The sequence below is a fragment of the Notechis scutatus genome, chromosome 1 (genome assembly GCF_049901735.1).
Source record: "Notechis scutatus isolate UNSWTSFEM ecotype Mainland chromosome 1, rNotScu1.2, whole genome shotgun sequence".
NCBI classification, from domain to species: domain Eukaryota; kingdom Metazoa; phylum Chordata; class Lepidosauria; order Squamata; family Elapidae; genus Notechis; species Notechis scutatus.
In genome coordinates, this window is record NC_142009.1 from 275,945,646 (window position 1) to 275,961,219 (window position 15,574).

Consider the following 15,574-nt stretch of genomic DNA (forward strand, 5'->3'; position numbering starts at 1 on the left):
AAACATTTTTCAAATCTGTCATATTTGTCACATATTCCACATTAATACTGTCTGATTTTCTTTAAAAAAATGTTGACTTTTTAATAGAGTTCACTTTTGTCTACACTTTGCAATGCAGCCTTATTTTAATTTTTAGTTGATTATTCAATTACATTTTATTTATTTATTTTATTTATTATTAAATATATTCATTGCCCATCTTGCTCTTTTATGAGGGCCAGCATAGAAAGGGAAGGTCGGGTGGAGAATTGCTTTGTTTGAGACTATCTATGGTAGATATTGAGTAAGTTTCACATTAGTTCAAAGTGAAGAACTCATGATTTCTACTTAAACATATGGTAAAATAAATTAAAAATATAATAATGAAAAAGTTCCAATTTTGTTTTCTGTTAACTTGGAAACAGTCGATAATTGTCTGTGTCTGATGTTACCTAATACTTCTACCTAACTGCATGCTATAATTTCCAAATTGTGTTTTAACTTTAAGAAGTAAGCAAACTGGCGCCATTGAAATATTTGGTACTTATATTCCATCTATTTTAGATATCCTGTTTCTTGCCAAAATGTAAGAAAAATTGTAATTAGGAGAGCACAATACATGAGTAAATAAAATCTTCCATATATTTGCTTATTATTGATGAAAACATAGCTGTGTTTGATAGAAAAGTGAATTGTTTGCTGACAAATTTCCAGCTTTTATGCTTACATTATTTTTCAATATGTTATTGACCAATTTTTAATGTGATTAAAAATGATGTTAAAGGAAAGATTCTACACCCATTTCAAATTCAATTTTACTATTTTCTTTTTGGCAGACACAAGAAGAGCTGGAAGTTGAATTTATAGTGGAACCTGCGTAAGCATTTTCCATTCTTTATTTTCTGTATTACTCCGGCACGCTGTCAGTAGATACAAGAATTTCAATTTTCAGTAGAAATAAATAAGCAGGTCTGTTTGGGAACTGTTTTTCACTAAATATTAATAAAATGCAATCAGGGATATAGTCCTGCTTATATATTGTTTTTTTTACTAAACAATAAGAAAAAAACAATATATAACTGTTAAATCTACCTCACACTGTTCTAGTAGCATAGAAAAGCAGAACAATATAAACCTTGTGGCAGAAAAACTCACTCAATAAACAGTAAAATCTGAAGAGGATCCAAACAATTGTTTTAATAAAGCTAGTGAGTTACATGAAATAGAGCTCACTTGGCCTCAAATTAGCCACAAGCAAGGGCCATTGGGTTACATAAGGGTTATAGATATTGTTGGTCAAAGACAGTTTGATCATTTGTATATTTAAAAGACCCACATACAGAGAGATAATTGCTTAACAAGGTAACTACTAAGAAAGAGACAGATGTATTTCATGGTGTGAAAACAGATACATTCCTTGAAAGGCAACGTAAGAGTTTTAACAGATGACTTACAAGAAGGGTGTAATTGTTATTTTAATAATCTCTGTACCATACTGTACAGAAGGAGGGGAAAGAGACAGATAAGGAATGGCAGCAGTACTTATCCTTCAATTTACTGTCTGTTTAAGGTATGGAAACTATAATTAGTTAGAAACCATCAGCAAGAAATTCCATTTGTAAAGGTGCTACATAACTTCCTACGCAAAGTCCTGTATAAATACTATATTGATATAAGGAAGCATATGAGTAATGCATACATAATTACATCAGCCTGAATTCAAATTTTATCTCTTCATAAGGGCTAAACTAAATATCAGAACTCTGAATCAGAAGAAGCATTAGTACAAGCGGTCTTTGTTTTTTATATTACTAGATGGAACAATGACAAACCACAATAATTCATTAACAATTCAGGGCAACTATAGGAATTTTAAAATCTCAATATATGGATCATATTCTAAACATGTATTTTCAGTCTCTATTTGGATGAAAAGGAAACAATATTTGCAGGAATATTGGAATTATTTCTTTACATTTGTTTTCTAGGTGTGGTCCTCCGGAAACACTAATTACAAATGGAGTTCTAGTGGTAAATTTTGAATTCTGTTTTTCATGACACTTATTGCAGTTTATCACTGTTGATAATACTGCTGTGATCTAAGTGAATGTGAGGTATGAGTACCCAACTCACATTTTTGCTGGGAGTATTCTGATACTTGATTCTGAAGCAATGCACTTTAACGATGATTGAATTTCCAGATATATTTGGCCATATAGTTTAATCCTTGTTGAAGCTCAACATAAGAACTGGATTTTTTAATAAGGATTGTAAAACACATACTATGTTCATCTAAAAGGAAGATCACCTCTAAATTGAAATATGCTGGTTTAAGATATCTCTTCTATTTTCCCCAACTTTGCAAAAGATTTCCAGGGTAAAAGATTATTTTTGCTCTTCCTTTACCATTGGGGGAAAGAGTCATGGAATTAGAAGCCAGCCATTAATTGTCTCTGTGTGATACTCACCTTTGTATGTTTTAAAAGACATTGAGAAGAACTTAAATAGCAGGTAGGAAAGACACTGCCAGATCCAGAGACATATTTTCTGTGGATCGTTTAAAACATTTCCCACTTTGAATAAAGAGAACACAAATTGTTTTGCTTTCAAAGAGTTGACCCAAAGGGCTTCAAGAGTCGACTCTTGTCAAGATCCTCAGAACATTCTGGCCTAACTAGAATAGATCATTTCTTTACTTCAGTTGACTACTAAACCAGCAGCCCACAACTTTTTGGGCAACAGGGACTGGTTCCCTGGAGAAAGGTTTTTCTGGAGAACTGGAGGAGCTGTGGTTTTGCAGCTGCCTGCATCCCACGGATGAGGCTTTGTTTGTTTGCATGGCCTGGTTGCTGGCATGCCATGGACCAGTGTCAGTCCATGGACCAGGGGTTACTAAAATACCCCTCCATATTAACAATGCTGTATGAGTTTTCCTACAGTGGGTCCAATGGATTTCATACTCTTATTGGTCAGGAAAGGAAATTTCTTTTGATACTCTCTAATCTAGCTTGAGATTGGAAATGATAACAGTAATTATTTTGTCAATTATTAGATTATCTTTCAAATTTATATTTATTCTTTGTTATTAACAAATATTGTTAAATTGTTTATTCTAACTAAAAGCTTTTGTTAGTTTTGTTTATTCTAACAAAAAGCAACCTTTTAATTTCGAATCCCAGATCACTTACTAAATGCTTCTTTTAAATTGTCTAGCTGGATTAATTTATCACTCACCTAGTATAAATTGTGATGTCTGAAGACTTAGTTAAGCAATCTTCCTTTATTTCTTTGTTAAATTGTTTTTTTAAACTGCCCATCTATCTCACAATTCTTTTCCTCTTATTTGATCACAGAAAAACAGATTTCTGAAGATTTACCTTTTGGGTTCTTATTCAAGAGTTCCCTGTTCTGACTTGGAGAGATTTTAAATATCCTAGTGTTTGTATATTTGGATGTGGTTTTTTTTTTCCTATTTTAGCTTTGGATAGTATTCTCCTTAATCCCTCTTGATTCATGAACAGGTCACATTCTAGATTATTTTATGATATGGCCTGATATTTAAAGAGAAAGAAAAGGTTGATCTGTTGAGCTATTGTTCCATTTTCTCTCCAGAGGTTATCAGCACACTTATTGTGCTTGATATGGTGACTCCAATTTCTCCCATATACTTTTCACAACTTGTTGACAGGGAAACTAGGATCAGCAGAGGTTTGATAATTTTTTTTAATGCTACCACTAAGTTAGCTGTTCCTTTCTGTCTTTTGCCATGGTTAAACTAGCACCTGCTAAGAATCTCATTGGCCAACTATGGCATGCAGGGGTCAGTTTCTACCAGTTCACACCTATTCGCTAGAACCGGTTGTTAACATTCTAAGGAGTTCAGAGAACCAGTTGTTAGAAGAAATTATTGGCCTAATCCTGTAAGGAAGGCAAGAAGGAAACATTCTGGTGTTGCTTACAGAAACTGCCTCTCTGTTAACCCTTATTACATTTTTGGCAAGATGAGACTTCCTGTCTCAGGAACTTCTCTGGAATTTTTCCCCCTCCTTTGCTGGTACTTTGCTTGTGTGAAATAACCATTCAAAGTTACAATGGCACTGAAAAAAGTGACTTATGACCATTTTTCACACTTACGACTGTTGCAGCATCCCCACAGTCATGAGAGGCCAGGCGAGGAGATGCGTGCCTCGATGTGAGTGATGTTGAATTGGCCACGGCCAGCCAATAACATGACCACCAAGCCATGTCCACCAACTAAGCCACACCCACAGAACCGGTTGTTGAAAAATTTGAATCCTACCCCTGGTTCAAATCATATGTTTAGAATGGAAGTTTTATATGTCCCACTAAATTAAATACAACTATTTTCCCATCTGTCCTTTCCCTTATTTTACCCTACCTGTTCAAGCAAAAGAAGTGTATTCCCAATCTGCTATCCTCCAGCAATTAAATGATATCACCAGCTTTTTTATTATTATTAAAGAACAGATATACAGTATCTTCAGCAATGGCAATGAGACTTCTTCCTTTCTTAACGTAGATCAGTGAAATCCACACATCATAAGGCTGCCAAGGTTGAGACATGCTTAAGTAGATTATCCTGTCTGGATTATCTTGGCCATTATTTTACATCTAAGATTGCAACCAGGTTCTCTTCCAGTTCCTCTGGCTCATATTTCCTCTCCTCTTCCTTTTTTTCCCTGCAGTGTCTGAAGAAGCAACATCCAAAGCAGTATTGTGAACCTCATATGTTTCATATGTTTCAAATCATTTAATAGCCCATTTTAATTATCTACCATCTATGTTCGGTCTTTTGGCTTTTTTTGGCAGTTAGTTTACATCTCAGAGAATCAAATTTTAATTATTCCACTGGAGTTCCCATATGATCAGCATAGCAGTTTCCTGGTTTTATTTTTATGTTTTTCAGGGAAGGAAATTGGTTTGATGATGATGATGATGATGATGATGTGTTCCTTTGGGTTCAATTCTGTTTTTCTTTTTGTTTACTATATATCCCACCCTGGGAACTTTCTTTTCTCTTTTAGTTTTGATCATATATTTTTCCACAAAAACCCTTTGTGGTTGTGATGTGGGATTTGATGGTTCTGGTGGATGATACACTCATATGAAACTATTGGCAATCCATAATTTCAGTCTAGAAGCATTTATTTTAATATAAAGCATTTGAATCATGATAGCAGCTCCTTGTTGCTAATGGCCTACCTACCTATATTCTTTACCCCCTTATTGAAAGCAAAAACAACTTTTATTTGAAGGGTGACAAAGAAAATCAGTGTAAGGAATCAGCAAAGAAACCAATAGAAGTTTCCTATTGTTCTCATAGCCAAAACTCAATTATATTAATGTATCTTCAAGTTATTTTTTTCTTTAGCTGTTAAGTTTTGTACAGGTGTACTGGTACTGTTCAAAGTTATCTCACAAAACAGTTTTAAATCTAGAAGTGATCATTTATGTTGCTTTTGTTTATTACTTCTGTTTATTACAGTGTCGTGAAATTTGTACACTGGAAGCTGAGGTGGATCAAAGCAAGCGACATAAATCACGTGAGTTTATATAAAATTATTGCATAGTCATAACTGAAATGTTTTCATTACTGTGCTAAACAACAGAGCAAAAAAAATTCAAACAAAGAACTCAGGAAATTGTCCATTATTCATCAGGTCTCTTCACATAACTCCAGTGATCTCATTATTACTTGGCATATTGATTATGGCTGTTAGCCAATCAGGTCAATGTATTATTTTGTTAGAGATGGAGTTACTAATAGTGAGGAAGAATAATTTTCATGAGGTCACCTAGATTGTCCATGACCAAAGTGAGGGAAATTAGGTGGTTTGTCAGTGAATTGGTAAAGTGGTGGGAACCTAGCTTATTAGTCTACCCTTCTTTTCTGTACTTTTTCCCTTATACCATCCCCCCATCATTGACTAGACAAACTGCTGTCTGCTCACACTAAAGAAAATTATTGATCATTTAGAGTATTTATTATCTTTCAAAAAACCACAAAATAATTCAGATTGCAACATTCTAGTATTGCAATTCTAAAGCAACACTGAACTATAAAAACACACAATATTCAAGGTAGCTAAAATATCTACAGGTATGTTTTGTTTTACATTCATGATTAATGTCCATAAGGTTATAGAATTTCCTTCAAGATCATTCGATTATCTGATTTACTTAAAATGTGCTTTATTTGAGAATATTGATAAGACATTTTTACAAAGATTCTCCTCCACCACCACCATGTTGGAAATGTTGATTAATATGAATATTTTAATGTTCACAACATGCTCCAGGATTCATTGATGAAGTAGTGTCACTTGGTGCACTGTAGGAAATGTGCCTTTTCTATCATGGCTCCTACCTTGTAGAACAGTATCCTCCTAGGATATGAATTGCCCCAACCTGTTGGCCTTCTGGAAGTCCATAAAGACCTAGTTTTACCCCACAGTCTGGGGCCAGAATGTTAACAGAACTCTGAAATGAGCAAGCCTATGTGATATGTTTGTTGTTGCTGTTGTTAGTTGCAAAATCATTATCCGACCCATCACAACCCCATGGGCAACCTTCTTCCAGGCCTTTCTGTCCTCTATCACCTTCAGGAGTCCATTTAAGTTTATGCTGATTGCTTCAGTGATTCCATCCAGCCACCTCATTCTCTGCCGTCCCCTTCTTCTATTATGTTAGCAATGTGTTTTTTTTTTAAGGGCCTTTACTTAGCCTTTTCTTTCACTGATTTATACATTTCTATGATGGTTTTGAGAAACAGCAGGCTTGGTATAGTGGTTAACACACCAGAACTGAAGCCAGGACACCACTTGTTCTAGTACTTCCTTAGGGACAAAACTAGCTGAGCGACCTTGAGTTAGTCACTCTATCTCAGTCCTGGAAAGAAAAGAAGGGCATACCAACCAAACTTTGTGAAGAAAATTGCAAGGACTACTCCAGGAAATCAAAGAGAGAGAGGGAGGGAGACAGAGGGAGAAAGGATGAGACAGAGAGGGGAGGGGGAGAGGGAGAGGAGAGAGAGAGAGAGAGAGAGGGAGGGAGGGAGGGCAAGAGGAAGGGAGGGAGAAAAAATAAAAAATAATGAATTTTAATTTTAAGTCTGGTTGGCACCCAGATCACTTTTGGTAAATGGATGACTATAGAAACTTCCTTAAAGGTTTTTCCAGATTATCTTGATATACCAAATACTTTAGTTTTAACTATTAATTAATTATTAATAATTTTGTTGTTTCACTTTTAATTATTCTATTTAAGAATTTATATTATTCATATTGAAATGTTTCATTGTATTTTTCCTCATGAAAATCTCTGCTGTAATGATCTTTTTTCATATTCTTTACCTTCTGTTTTTAGAGAAAGACCTTTCACTTTCTATAAAAGGATCGTGTGAAGGGACACAAACTTTTAAGTTGGGTTCAGATGCAGTTCTCACACCTCCAAGTCCCACTACGTTCCATTATATCAAGTACAAGGATCCATCATTGAATGTTAAACTACCAAAGACAAAGCCACGTTATAACCCTGTATGTCAGTCTAATTCATTAATCACAATCATTACAAATGTCCTTTCATTAGAACAAGCTTTTTATGTAAAAACATTTATACTTATAGACTTTTTTCTTTAGCGTTCCTGTTCTTGTTCCACCAAGGAAGATGTTCCAATTGTGAAGCTGAATTCCCTGCCTATGGGAGAGAAAGTGCCAATAGTGGAAGTGAGTGCCTTCTTTAAATTTCCAGAAATAATAAATATTTATTTGTGAATTTGTAAAACACTTCAGTTAAGATGTAGACAAATGGTCAAAAGGGACAGCCAATGCAACAATAATAAAATAATATATTTAAAAATACAATTATATCATTATACTTTTGAAAATAATATAAGTTACCTAAAATTACTGGGAACTCCAAAAATCTTCCAGAACAGCCAACTTTTCACAAGCTTTGGAAAGCCATGAGAATTGCAGCCATCTGTGCCTCAAAGATGAAGCAGTTTTAGAGGAAGAATATCTACCAAGAATTTTAGAGTCCCTTTCTATTGCACCTATTGATAGGTGGGGACTATCAGAAATATGGAACTGTGATGAGAGCCCGACAGATGAGAATGTAATTAAGAAAATACTAGAATGTGCAGAAATTGATAGACTAACGCTTATTATTAAGGACAAAGAAGAAACTAAATATTTTTTGACATGGGGCTTATTTTATCAATGGTTAGACAATAAAAACAGAAGTTAAAAAGACATAAAAAGGATAAATGTTAAAATAAAAAATATGTTAAAATGGACAAGCTAAATATTATTGTTATTACAGTATTAATGTTATTGTAAACACTCTGATTATGATCACCTAAAAACAACTGTACCCAGACAACACACTGTTTGCTTGAAATGGAATTTTTATATATTATATTAATAAAATGAATAAAATTTAAAAAAAAAAAAGAAATATCAATGTCCTTGGATTAAGCAGGCATAATCTATGTGGGACAAGTGGTCCTGAAGATAAATAGGCCCTGAGTCACATGAGATTTTTTTAAATCTATGATAACCAACTGCTTGAATTGCATTTGGAAGTATATTGAATTGCAGCTACTTGCAATAACTATATTGTAGAAGTATGCAGAGAAGTTTCAAGGGCAGCCCCATGTAAAATGAATTATAATTATTCATAAGAAAAAATACAAGGTCATAAGTGACCATTTTGTTCTGGGTAAGGCTACAATACTGACCTAATCTTCAAAACTGCCCTAAACTATTTTAGTTTTCTCTTTCCCAGAATTCATTACTTGTACCTTCTTGCCTATCACTACTGTCATCCTGCCCTTGATCTCTCTTTTGCCTAAGCTAATTAAGCTCCCCTCATAATCATCCAGTCACCAATTAGTCAACACTTCAACTATATGCTCTCAAATGCTGTAAATGTTAGCCTTTCCAGGAGTAGACTAGCTTTCTTTTACTCTATTTCCCCTTACTTCCCTTCATATCTTTACTCATTGGGAGTAATTTCCTTCACCTTCTCCTTCTTACAGCTTCTCATTTACGAAATGACGTTTCACTTCTCTTCTTTTTATGTGGTTGGTGGCTCACTCTTCTCTCAATTCAGTCACAACTCTATATTGGGCAATATAGTTGGTATTCCTCCTTCAGTTGTGTTGACTCATTCTTCTCCATAGCGTGCATGACCGGCAATTCCACCTGGCAATTTCTAGTTCTTCTACCCTGTTTTGCCACACACCACCCAAATCTCTCTTTCCTCTTTACTTCCTTAACATCTTTTCAAAGAAGACTTTAATGTCTTCTCTTCTCCCACCTTTTGCATATTTGGATCCAAACAATGTGATTCCCTAACTCTCTAAGTTATTTTGGCTGCATATTTTACTGAGTACCATTGGAGATCAAAAGAGGATTTTGTTTAGCTAGATCCTGTGAGTTCTGGGCAAGATGAACTTAATGCTAGGCAATCAGTTTCTTGGAGCAACAATCTCTTTTTCAAGCATGGATAACAAACTTCTGTCTAACCCACATTTTAGATTGCTTTAGGCAAAATAATGAAACCCTTCATTGTGCACTTAAAGCACTCCTTTGCAGAAAGTATGCTGACTTTCTGTGCAAAGCTGAGATGCCTATCTTCACAAAGTGTAGGTTTTGAGAAGATCTTCCACCATTAAGTTGGTTTTCTTCCTACTCAGCTGCTGCTTCAGAAGAAACATTGCAACACCTGCAGGGTGGGAAGATTTCCAATGAAACTTCAGCTCATCTCGTCATTTTCTGTCCTACTGGATTTCTTTCTTTCCATTGTAACAAGTGACAATCACATTTTTAAATCATTTCCTCATCCTTCCTGGGTAGATTCAAGAGATTACTTTGCAATTCCAATGCATTTTTCCCTTTCCACTTACTACAAAATAAAAACCACACACAATAACAAAATTTTCCAGGTGTGAGATGGAGCAATGATTTATTAAATTCCACTAATCAGCCAAAGATGACCAGAAAGACTGCTAGCTAAATTCCCAGATATAATGGTGAAACAGATCAGTGGATCACTGAATGCGAACCCTAATTACTAGTGAGTAACTCATGATAGAGCTACAGACTGAGCTAGAGCTAAAAGCAGAGACAGAGACAAAAACAGAACTAGAGACGGAGATAGAGATGGAGATTGTGAGAAAGATAAACATACAGGCAGAGATATCCTTCCAAATTTAAGAAGTTTATCATTCTAAATAGTTCAATGTTAGTTTTTTTTTTTTTTGCTCATTACTTTATTTTATAGGCAAGAACAGAAGCTAAAGAAGATTGGCCCCATCAAATAAAAACAAAGGCTGCTAAATAGAAGACAGATGTTTCAGATTTAGAACCAGAGGGAAGTAGCTTAGGTAGCTGATAGAATATGGGACAGTTTCAGAGGTGGTATTCAGCAGTTTCTGACCAGTTCTGGAGAACCAGTAGCAGAAATTTTGAGTAGTTCGGAGATCTGGCAAATACCACCTCTGACTGGAGATTTTACAGTATTCTTCCCCTGCCACGCCCACCAAGCCATGCCCACAGAACCGGTAGTAAAAAAAAAATTTGAATCCCACCACTGGGCTGTTTGCATTTTCCAGATGTTAAAGGTATTTATCACAAGCATTCAGTCTTATCTATCCTGCTATTTTTGCTAATGCTATCCCATCTCCAGGACTGGATTAAGGTTGAACATCCAGTTCAGTTTGATTATTTCTGTTTGGAAATTACAAATTAACTAGTCCTGAAAGCTAGTCATACTTTGCTATTCTGAGTACATAATCATAAGGAATAGCTTTCACTTCATTTTTTATTTCCTTATTTACAGTCATCTTAGTACATTTACAACAAATTTTAGGTCTGAATAGTCACTGAGAAATATTTCTATTATGACAGCAGAAAATGTAGAAAATGTTTTATAACCATTTTTTCCCCTTGGAATTTTTGGAGTGCAATGAGGACAAACCAAAATATTTTAGAATAGATGTTCTGGAAACTTTTATAGCAGTCTAGAAATATAGCAATTAAAAATTAGAGGTAGGCAGTTCATATATTATAATCATGTGAATTAGCTCATCACATAATTAGGATAATTTCCTCTAGTCTTGTTCAAATGTGGTGAAACCCCCCAAAATGATCCTCCATGAAATAAAAATTATTATGCCATTATTGGCTTACTACTTGTAGCAGCTACAATGCTGGATTTTAAACTTACTGTCAGCCTCAGGACTTTTCAACCCACTCCTTGTTGCTTTACACAGAAACTAAGTTATACAAATTATGTCTGGGAAATACTCTGAGTCACTGTGTTTTGAAGAAAAGTAACTTTTATAATTATTTTAATAGCAGTTTAAAGACTGCAGATGGTTTTTTATTTAAAGTGAAAATATATTCGCTCTGTAATTTTTACATGTTTACATTCTGTTTTTCAGGAAAAAATGTACAATTTGCACGTAAAAGTGAATGATTGGTAAGAAGCACCAATAATTAATATTGCTGTTACTTTTCATATCTGGGCTGCCAGATAGTCCTGTTGGAGTTAAAGACAAAACAAAAGTGGGGTTAGTAGTAATTGAGTAGAAATTTCTAGGAAAGTAGACCATCAAATAAGATACAGTTAAGTACAACATAGTCAGATAACTTTTAGCACTGTATAGAAGAATTAAAAAAACCAATACAATAAATAATTGGTAAAATTGTGCACATAATAAAAAGGTTCATATACCATTAAAGCGAGATTTTTTTAAAAAAAATCACTTCTCAGGTGCTGAACCACCAACATATACCAAACAAATCAAATAAAGAAACAGACATTCAAATTAAAAATAGCATATTTTAAATTTCTAAAATTGCTGAAATCTTTAAAACCCCAAGAGAACAAAAAAGAAAGAAAAACCACCCAGCTCAACTGAAAAGTAATTTCAGAGTCATATTAAAACAAAAATAAGTACGCATTTTATTTTATGAATACCTAATACCTTCAGAGCTTAAGCATGATTCAATCTTAAATCTTCATAAAAAATTATATGGCCATGAAGAGGACCTTATCCAAGGTTAATGATATCAGGAGAGAGACTTTGGGGAGGAGAAACATTTCCCACAGAACCCCACTTTCCTCTTTACTCTTTGGGCTACTTTGTATGAAGAAAGGGCATATAGAATCTTCTTCCTTGCCAAACGAGATAGAAAGCTCCATGTGTGGACTTTCTTGCATGAAACTTTTTTAGGGTGGATAAAAGAGAAGAAAGTTTCATGGAGGGGGAAATGTAGCAACTGGATGCAGAAATTTATGCACCACATCCAGCCCCCCCTCCCGACACTTCCTTTAGGCGCTACTAATATCAAATTGTATCTATTAATGTGTACCACTATTAATGAATGTTACTAAAATCAAATAATAAATTATGAAGCATTCACTATAAGGTTAGCACCATGGAACCTTAGTTCACATGTCTCTTAGATGCAGGGCAATACAATTCTTTCTACTTGACTCCATTTTGAAAAGTTTGTGAAGAGGGAATTCCCTTTTCATTACAGGAAGCCATTTTGTCATTCTTCTTAAGGTACCTTTTATGATGTCTATATCTGAGTGCTATCCAAAAGTATTTTTGAGATGTGCAATGTATTGTGTGGAATACTTGAGCAGAAAACAGCTATTTCATAGACTGTGACAGTGATCAGTCACTTTAAATCATCTCTTGTTTTATTACATTTTTGTGTGATCATTGTATATTGAGATAAAGTTTCTAAGCTATTTTTTTTATGTCTTAGTAATTGTTCCTGCCCAGGAGACTTAGATGTTCGCTTGGGATATGATCTGTGTTCACAAGAGCAAGAGTTCTTGTGTAAGCGAAAAAGAATAGTTGCTCAAGCTTTGAAGCAGGTTCTCCAGCTAGATTATGATTTGCAAGATCACGAGGTATGTGGGTTGCTGACAGATGTTTCTTAACATTAAAGAAAATCAATTTATTCTATTTCCGATAAGCTTTCCCCCAGTCATTACCTGTTTCCTTATCAGTTTTGGATTATCTCTTTTATCATTTTTTTCTGAATTGTTTACTTTACTACTGCAAACTGAGTTTTTAAATAAGAAATGGGATATAAACATCTTTCCAATAATTAAACAATACACTTTCTTTGAATGTATTTTTACTGTTATTTGAAGGAGCAAGTTCTCAAGAACTGACACAGTGTTTTTGGTGTTATAAAAAACCTGATTTCCCTTGTTTCAAGTGAATGAAAGCCAGGGATATATACGTCTTCTTTAGATATTCAAGTGTTTCTCAAACTTGGTAACTTTAAGATTATCTGGACTTCAATTCCCAGAATTCCCCAGCCAGCATGTCTTAAGACTACCAAGTTTGAGAAATCAAGATCTTGTTGATGACCCAAGCTCTGTAAAGGACCTGGGAATACTCACCTCTAATGATCTAAAAATCTGAGGTAGAACATATGAAGGAACACTTAGGTAAGTGCAAGGCTAACCCTTGTCCTCCAAATACCACACATTTATTATCCAGGTTCTATTTTGTGCTTATTTTTTATTTGCCATGTCCTTGTTTTACCCAGGTTCCTGTGGTGGCAATCATGACAACTGGTGGTGGGACAAGGTCATACACAACAACATTTGGCTCTATGAGAGCACTCAAAAAGCTGAATCTTATGGACTGTGTAACATACATGTCTGGCTTGTCTGGAACTTCATGGTAAGTGAAAATTCATGATAGATTGTTGGGAATAATTTAATACAAGAAAAGTAAAGTGGTAATAATTCTAACATAGCTGTGCATTTAAACAAGTCTATAGTAATGTTATGTAGACATTCTTATATTCATGTCACCTTATCAATTATGAATAATCTCACTTTTATTTTTCTCCTATGCTTTTATTATATAGTGTGTGCAACAACTTCCAATCTCTTTGGCACCTTTATTTCTATAAGAGCATTCAAAACATTTATTAATGCATCAAATCACTTCATCTGCATTTTTCAAATAGATGCACATACACGACTACTCTATAAATGCTAGCATGCTAAATGTTTTGTATCTTCATGTTCTGTATCTTTTTAGAATGGCCAATGCACGTTTTCCTCTATGTAGCAATACCAATAGCATTAGACTTATATACCGCCTCATAGTGCTTTATAGAAATCTCGGAGCAGTTTGCAATTGTCAGCATATTAGTCCTAATAATCTGGGTCCTCATTTTTACCAACCTCAGAAGGATGGAAGGCAGAGTCAAATTTGAGCCAGTCAGGATAGAACTCCAGACTGTGGGCAGAGATTTGCCTGCAATACTACATTCTAGTATTGTGCCACCATGGCATGGTAAAATATTCCATTTGGTTTCAGAAGCGCTCTTATACATAATATATGAAACATGCTTTAGATAAAATGGACATACTTCCTTGGTGGTGTTCCACAGTACAACTCTTCCAAAACTGAGAAAGTGGTGTGGCTAGGAACTTCCTGCTAGCTTTTGCTGGTTGGTCAGTGCTAGCCTAGGACCAGTCATTCATGGCTTTGACTTTTGTAGTAAACTTCTGAAGTCCTGTGGATCACTTCAAAAATGAATTGGAAAAGAAAGCCCAAAATATGATGATCAGTCTCATACGTGGTACCCTCAAAATCTGGCACCTAATTGTTTAAAATCACACAACTCCTTCATTAACTCATCTAGCAATTGTTTATATTTAGAAGCACTGTTCTTCACTCTGTCAATACACATGGAAATATGAGGCTTTCTCAATAATCTTTTTAAAGATCTCTTTTTAAAAATCTTTGATTTTTAATCAAATGTGGATGTGTTTGTGTTTATATATATTTAAAACCAAATTTGTATTTTTATACTGGTCATTTTCATCTTATTAGAAAAGCACTAGCAGCATCATAGAGAGCAATTTGCAAGTCTGAAAAATGTGTTATATTATTGCTAGCTTTTTTAGAACTATCTAATTTTATAAGGAGCTAGGCCAATCCTCCAGTTGAAATGAAACATTTAGTGTAGGAAACCTTATTAAAAATTTCAGTCAGATTTTCACTGAATTTATCCAGTGAAAGGGACTCTGTTTCTTCTGCTGAGTTGCTCATACCAATGGAAAGTTATTTTCCTAATACCTAGTCACATCTATAAAAGCAAATTGTAGTTTGTTGGCATAAACTTAATGAGAATTTGACTGCAGAAACACTGCAGAGAAAATTGGAATGTATTGCTGCCTAGTCTCAGAATATCATTTTACACACATTTATAAGTACTTTTATTTTTTTTGTATATTTCTCATTGATTGCATTGTGTCTTTTCAGGGCCATGGCACATCTATACAGGGATGCTTACTGGTCCCAGAACGATCTACATGAAAAAATACAGGAGGCTAAGAAACAAGTGACTAAAAGCAAGTTGGATATGTTCACCGCAAACCGTATGAAATACTACTATCAACAGTTGAATCAAAGGAAACAGGAGGGCTACCCGATAACTTTTATAGATCTCTGGGGACTCATCATAGAGTATTTGTTAAATGATGGGGTATAGTCTGATATATTATTTTTTACTTC

General features: G+C 34.6%; 1 protein-coding gene across 1 annotated transcript in view; it reads left to right on the forward strand.

Moving 5' to 3' along the window:
- Nucleotides 1-15,574, forward strand: part of LOC113409996 (cytosolic phospholipase A2 epsilon-like) — a 40,442-nt gene that overhangs the window by 13,516 nt on the left and 11,352 nt on the right. Inside the window, exons 6-14 of the mRNA XM_087951671.1 lie at nt 816-856; nt 1,968-2,010; nt 5,486-5,543; nt 7,366-7,535; nt 7,638-7,724; nt 11,450-11,487; nt 12,789-12,936; nt 13,587-13,723; nt 15,323-15,545. Coding sequence (XP_087807797.1) covers nt 816-856; nt 1,968-2,010; nt 5,486-5,543; nt 7,366-7,535; nt 7,638-7,724; nt 11,450-11,487; nt 12,789-12,936; nt 13,587-13,723; nt 15,323-15,545 — 945 coding nt within the window. The remainder of the gene's footprint in view (nt 1-815; nt 857-1,967; nt 2,011-5,485; nt 5,544-7,365; nt 7,536-7,637; nt 7,725-11,449; nt 11,488-12,788; nt 12,937-13,586; nt 13,724-15,322; nt 15,546-15,574) is intronic.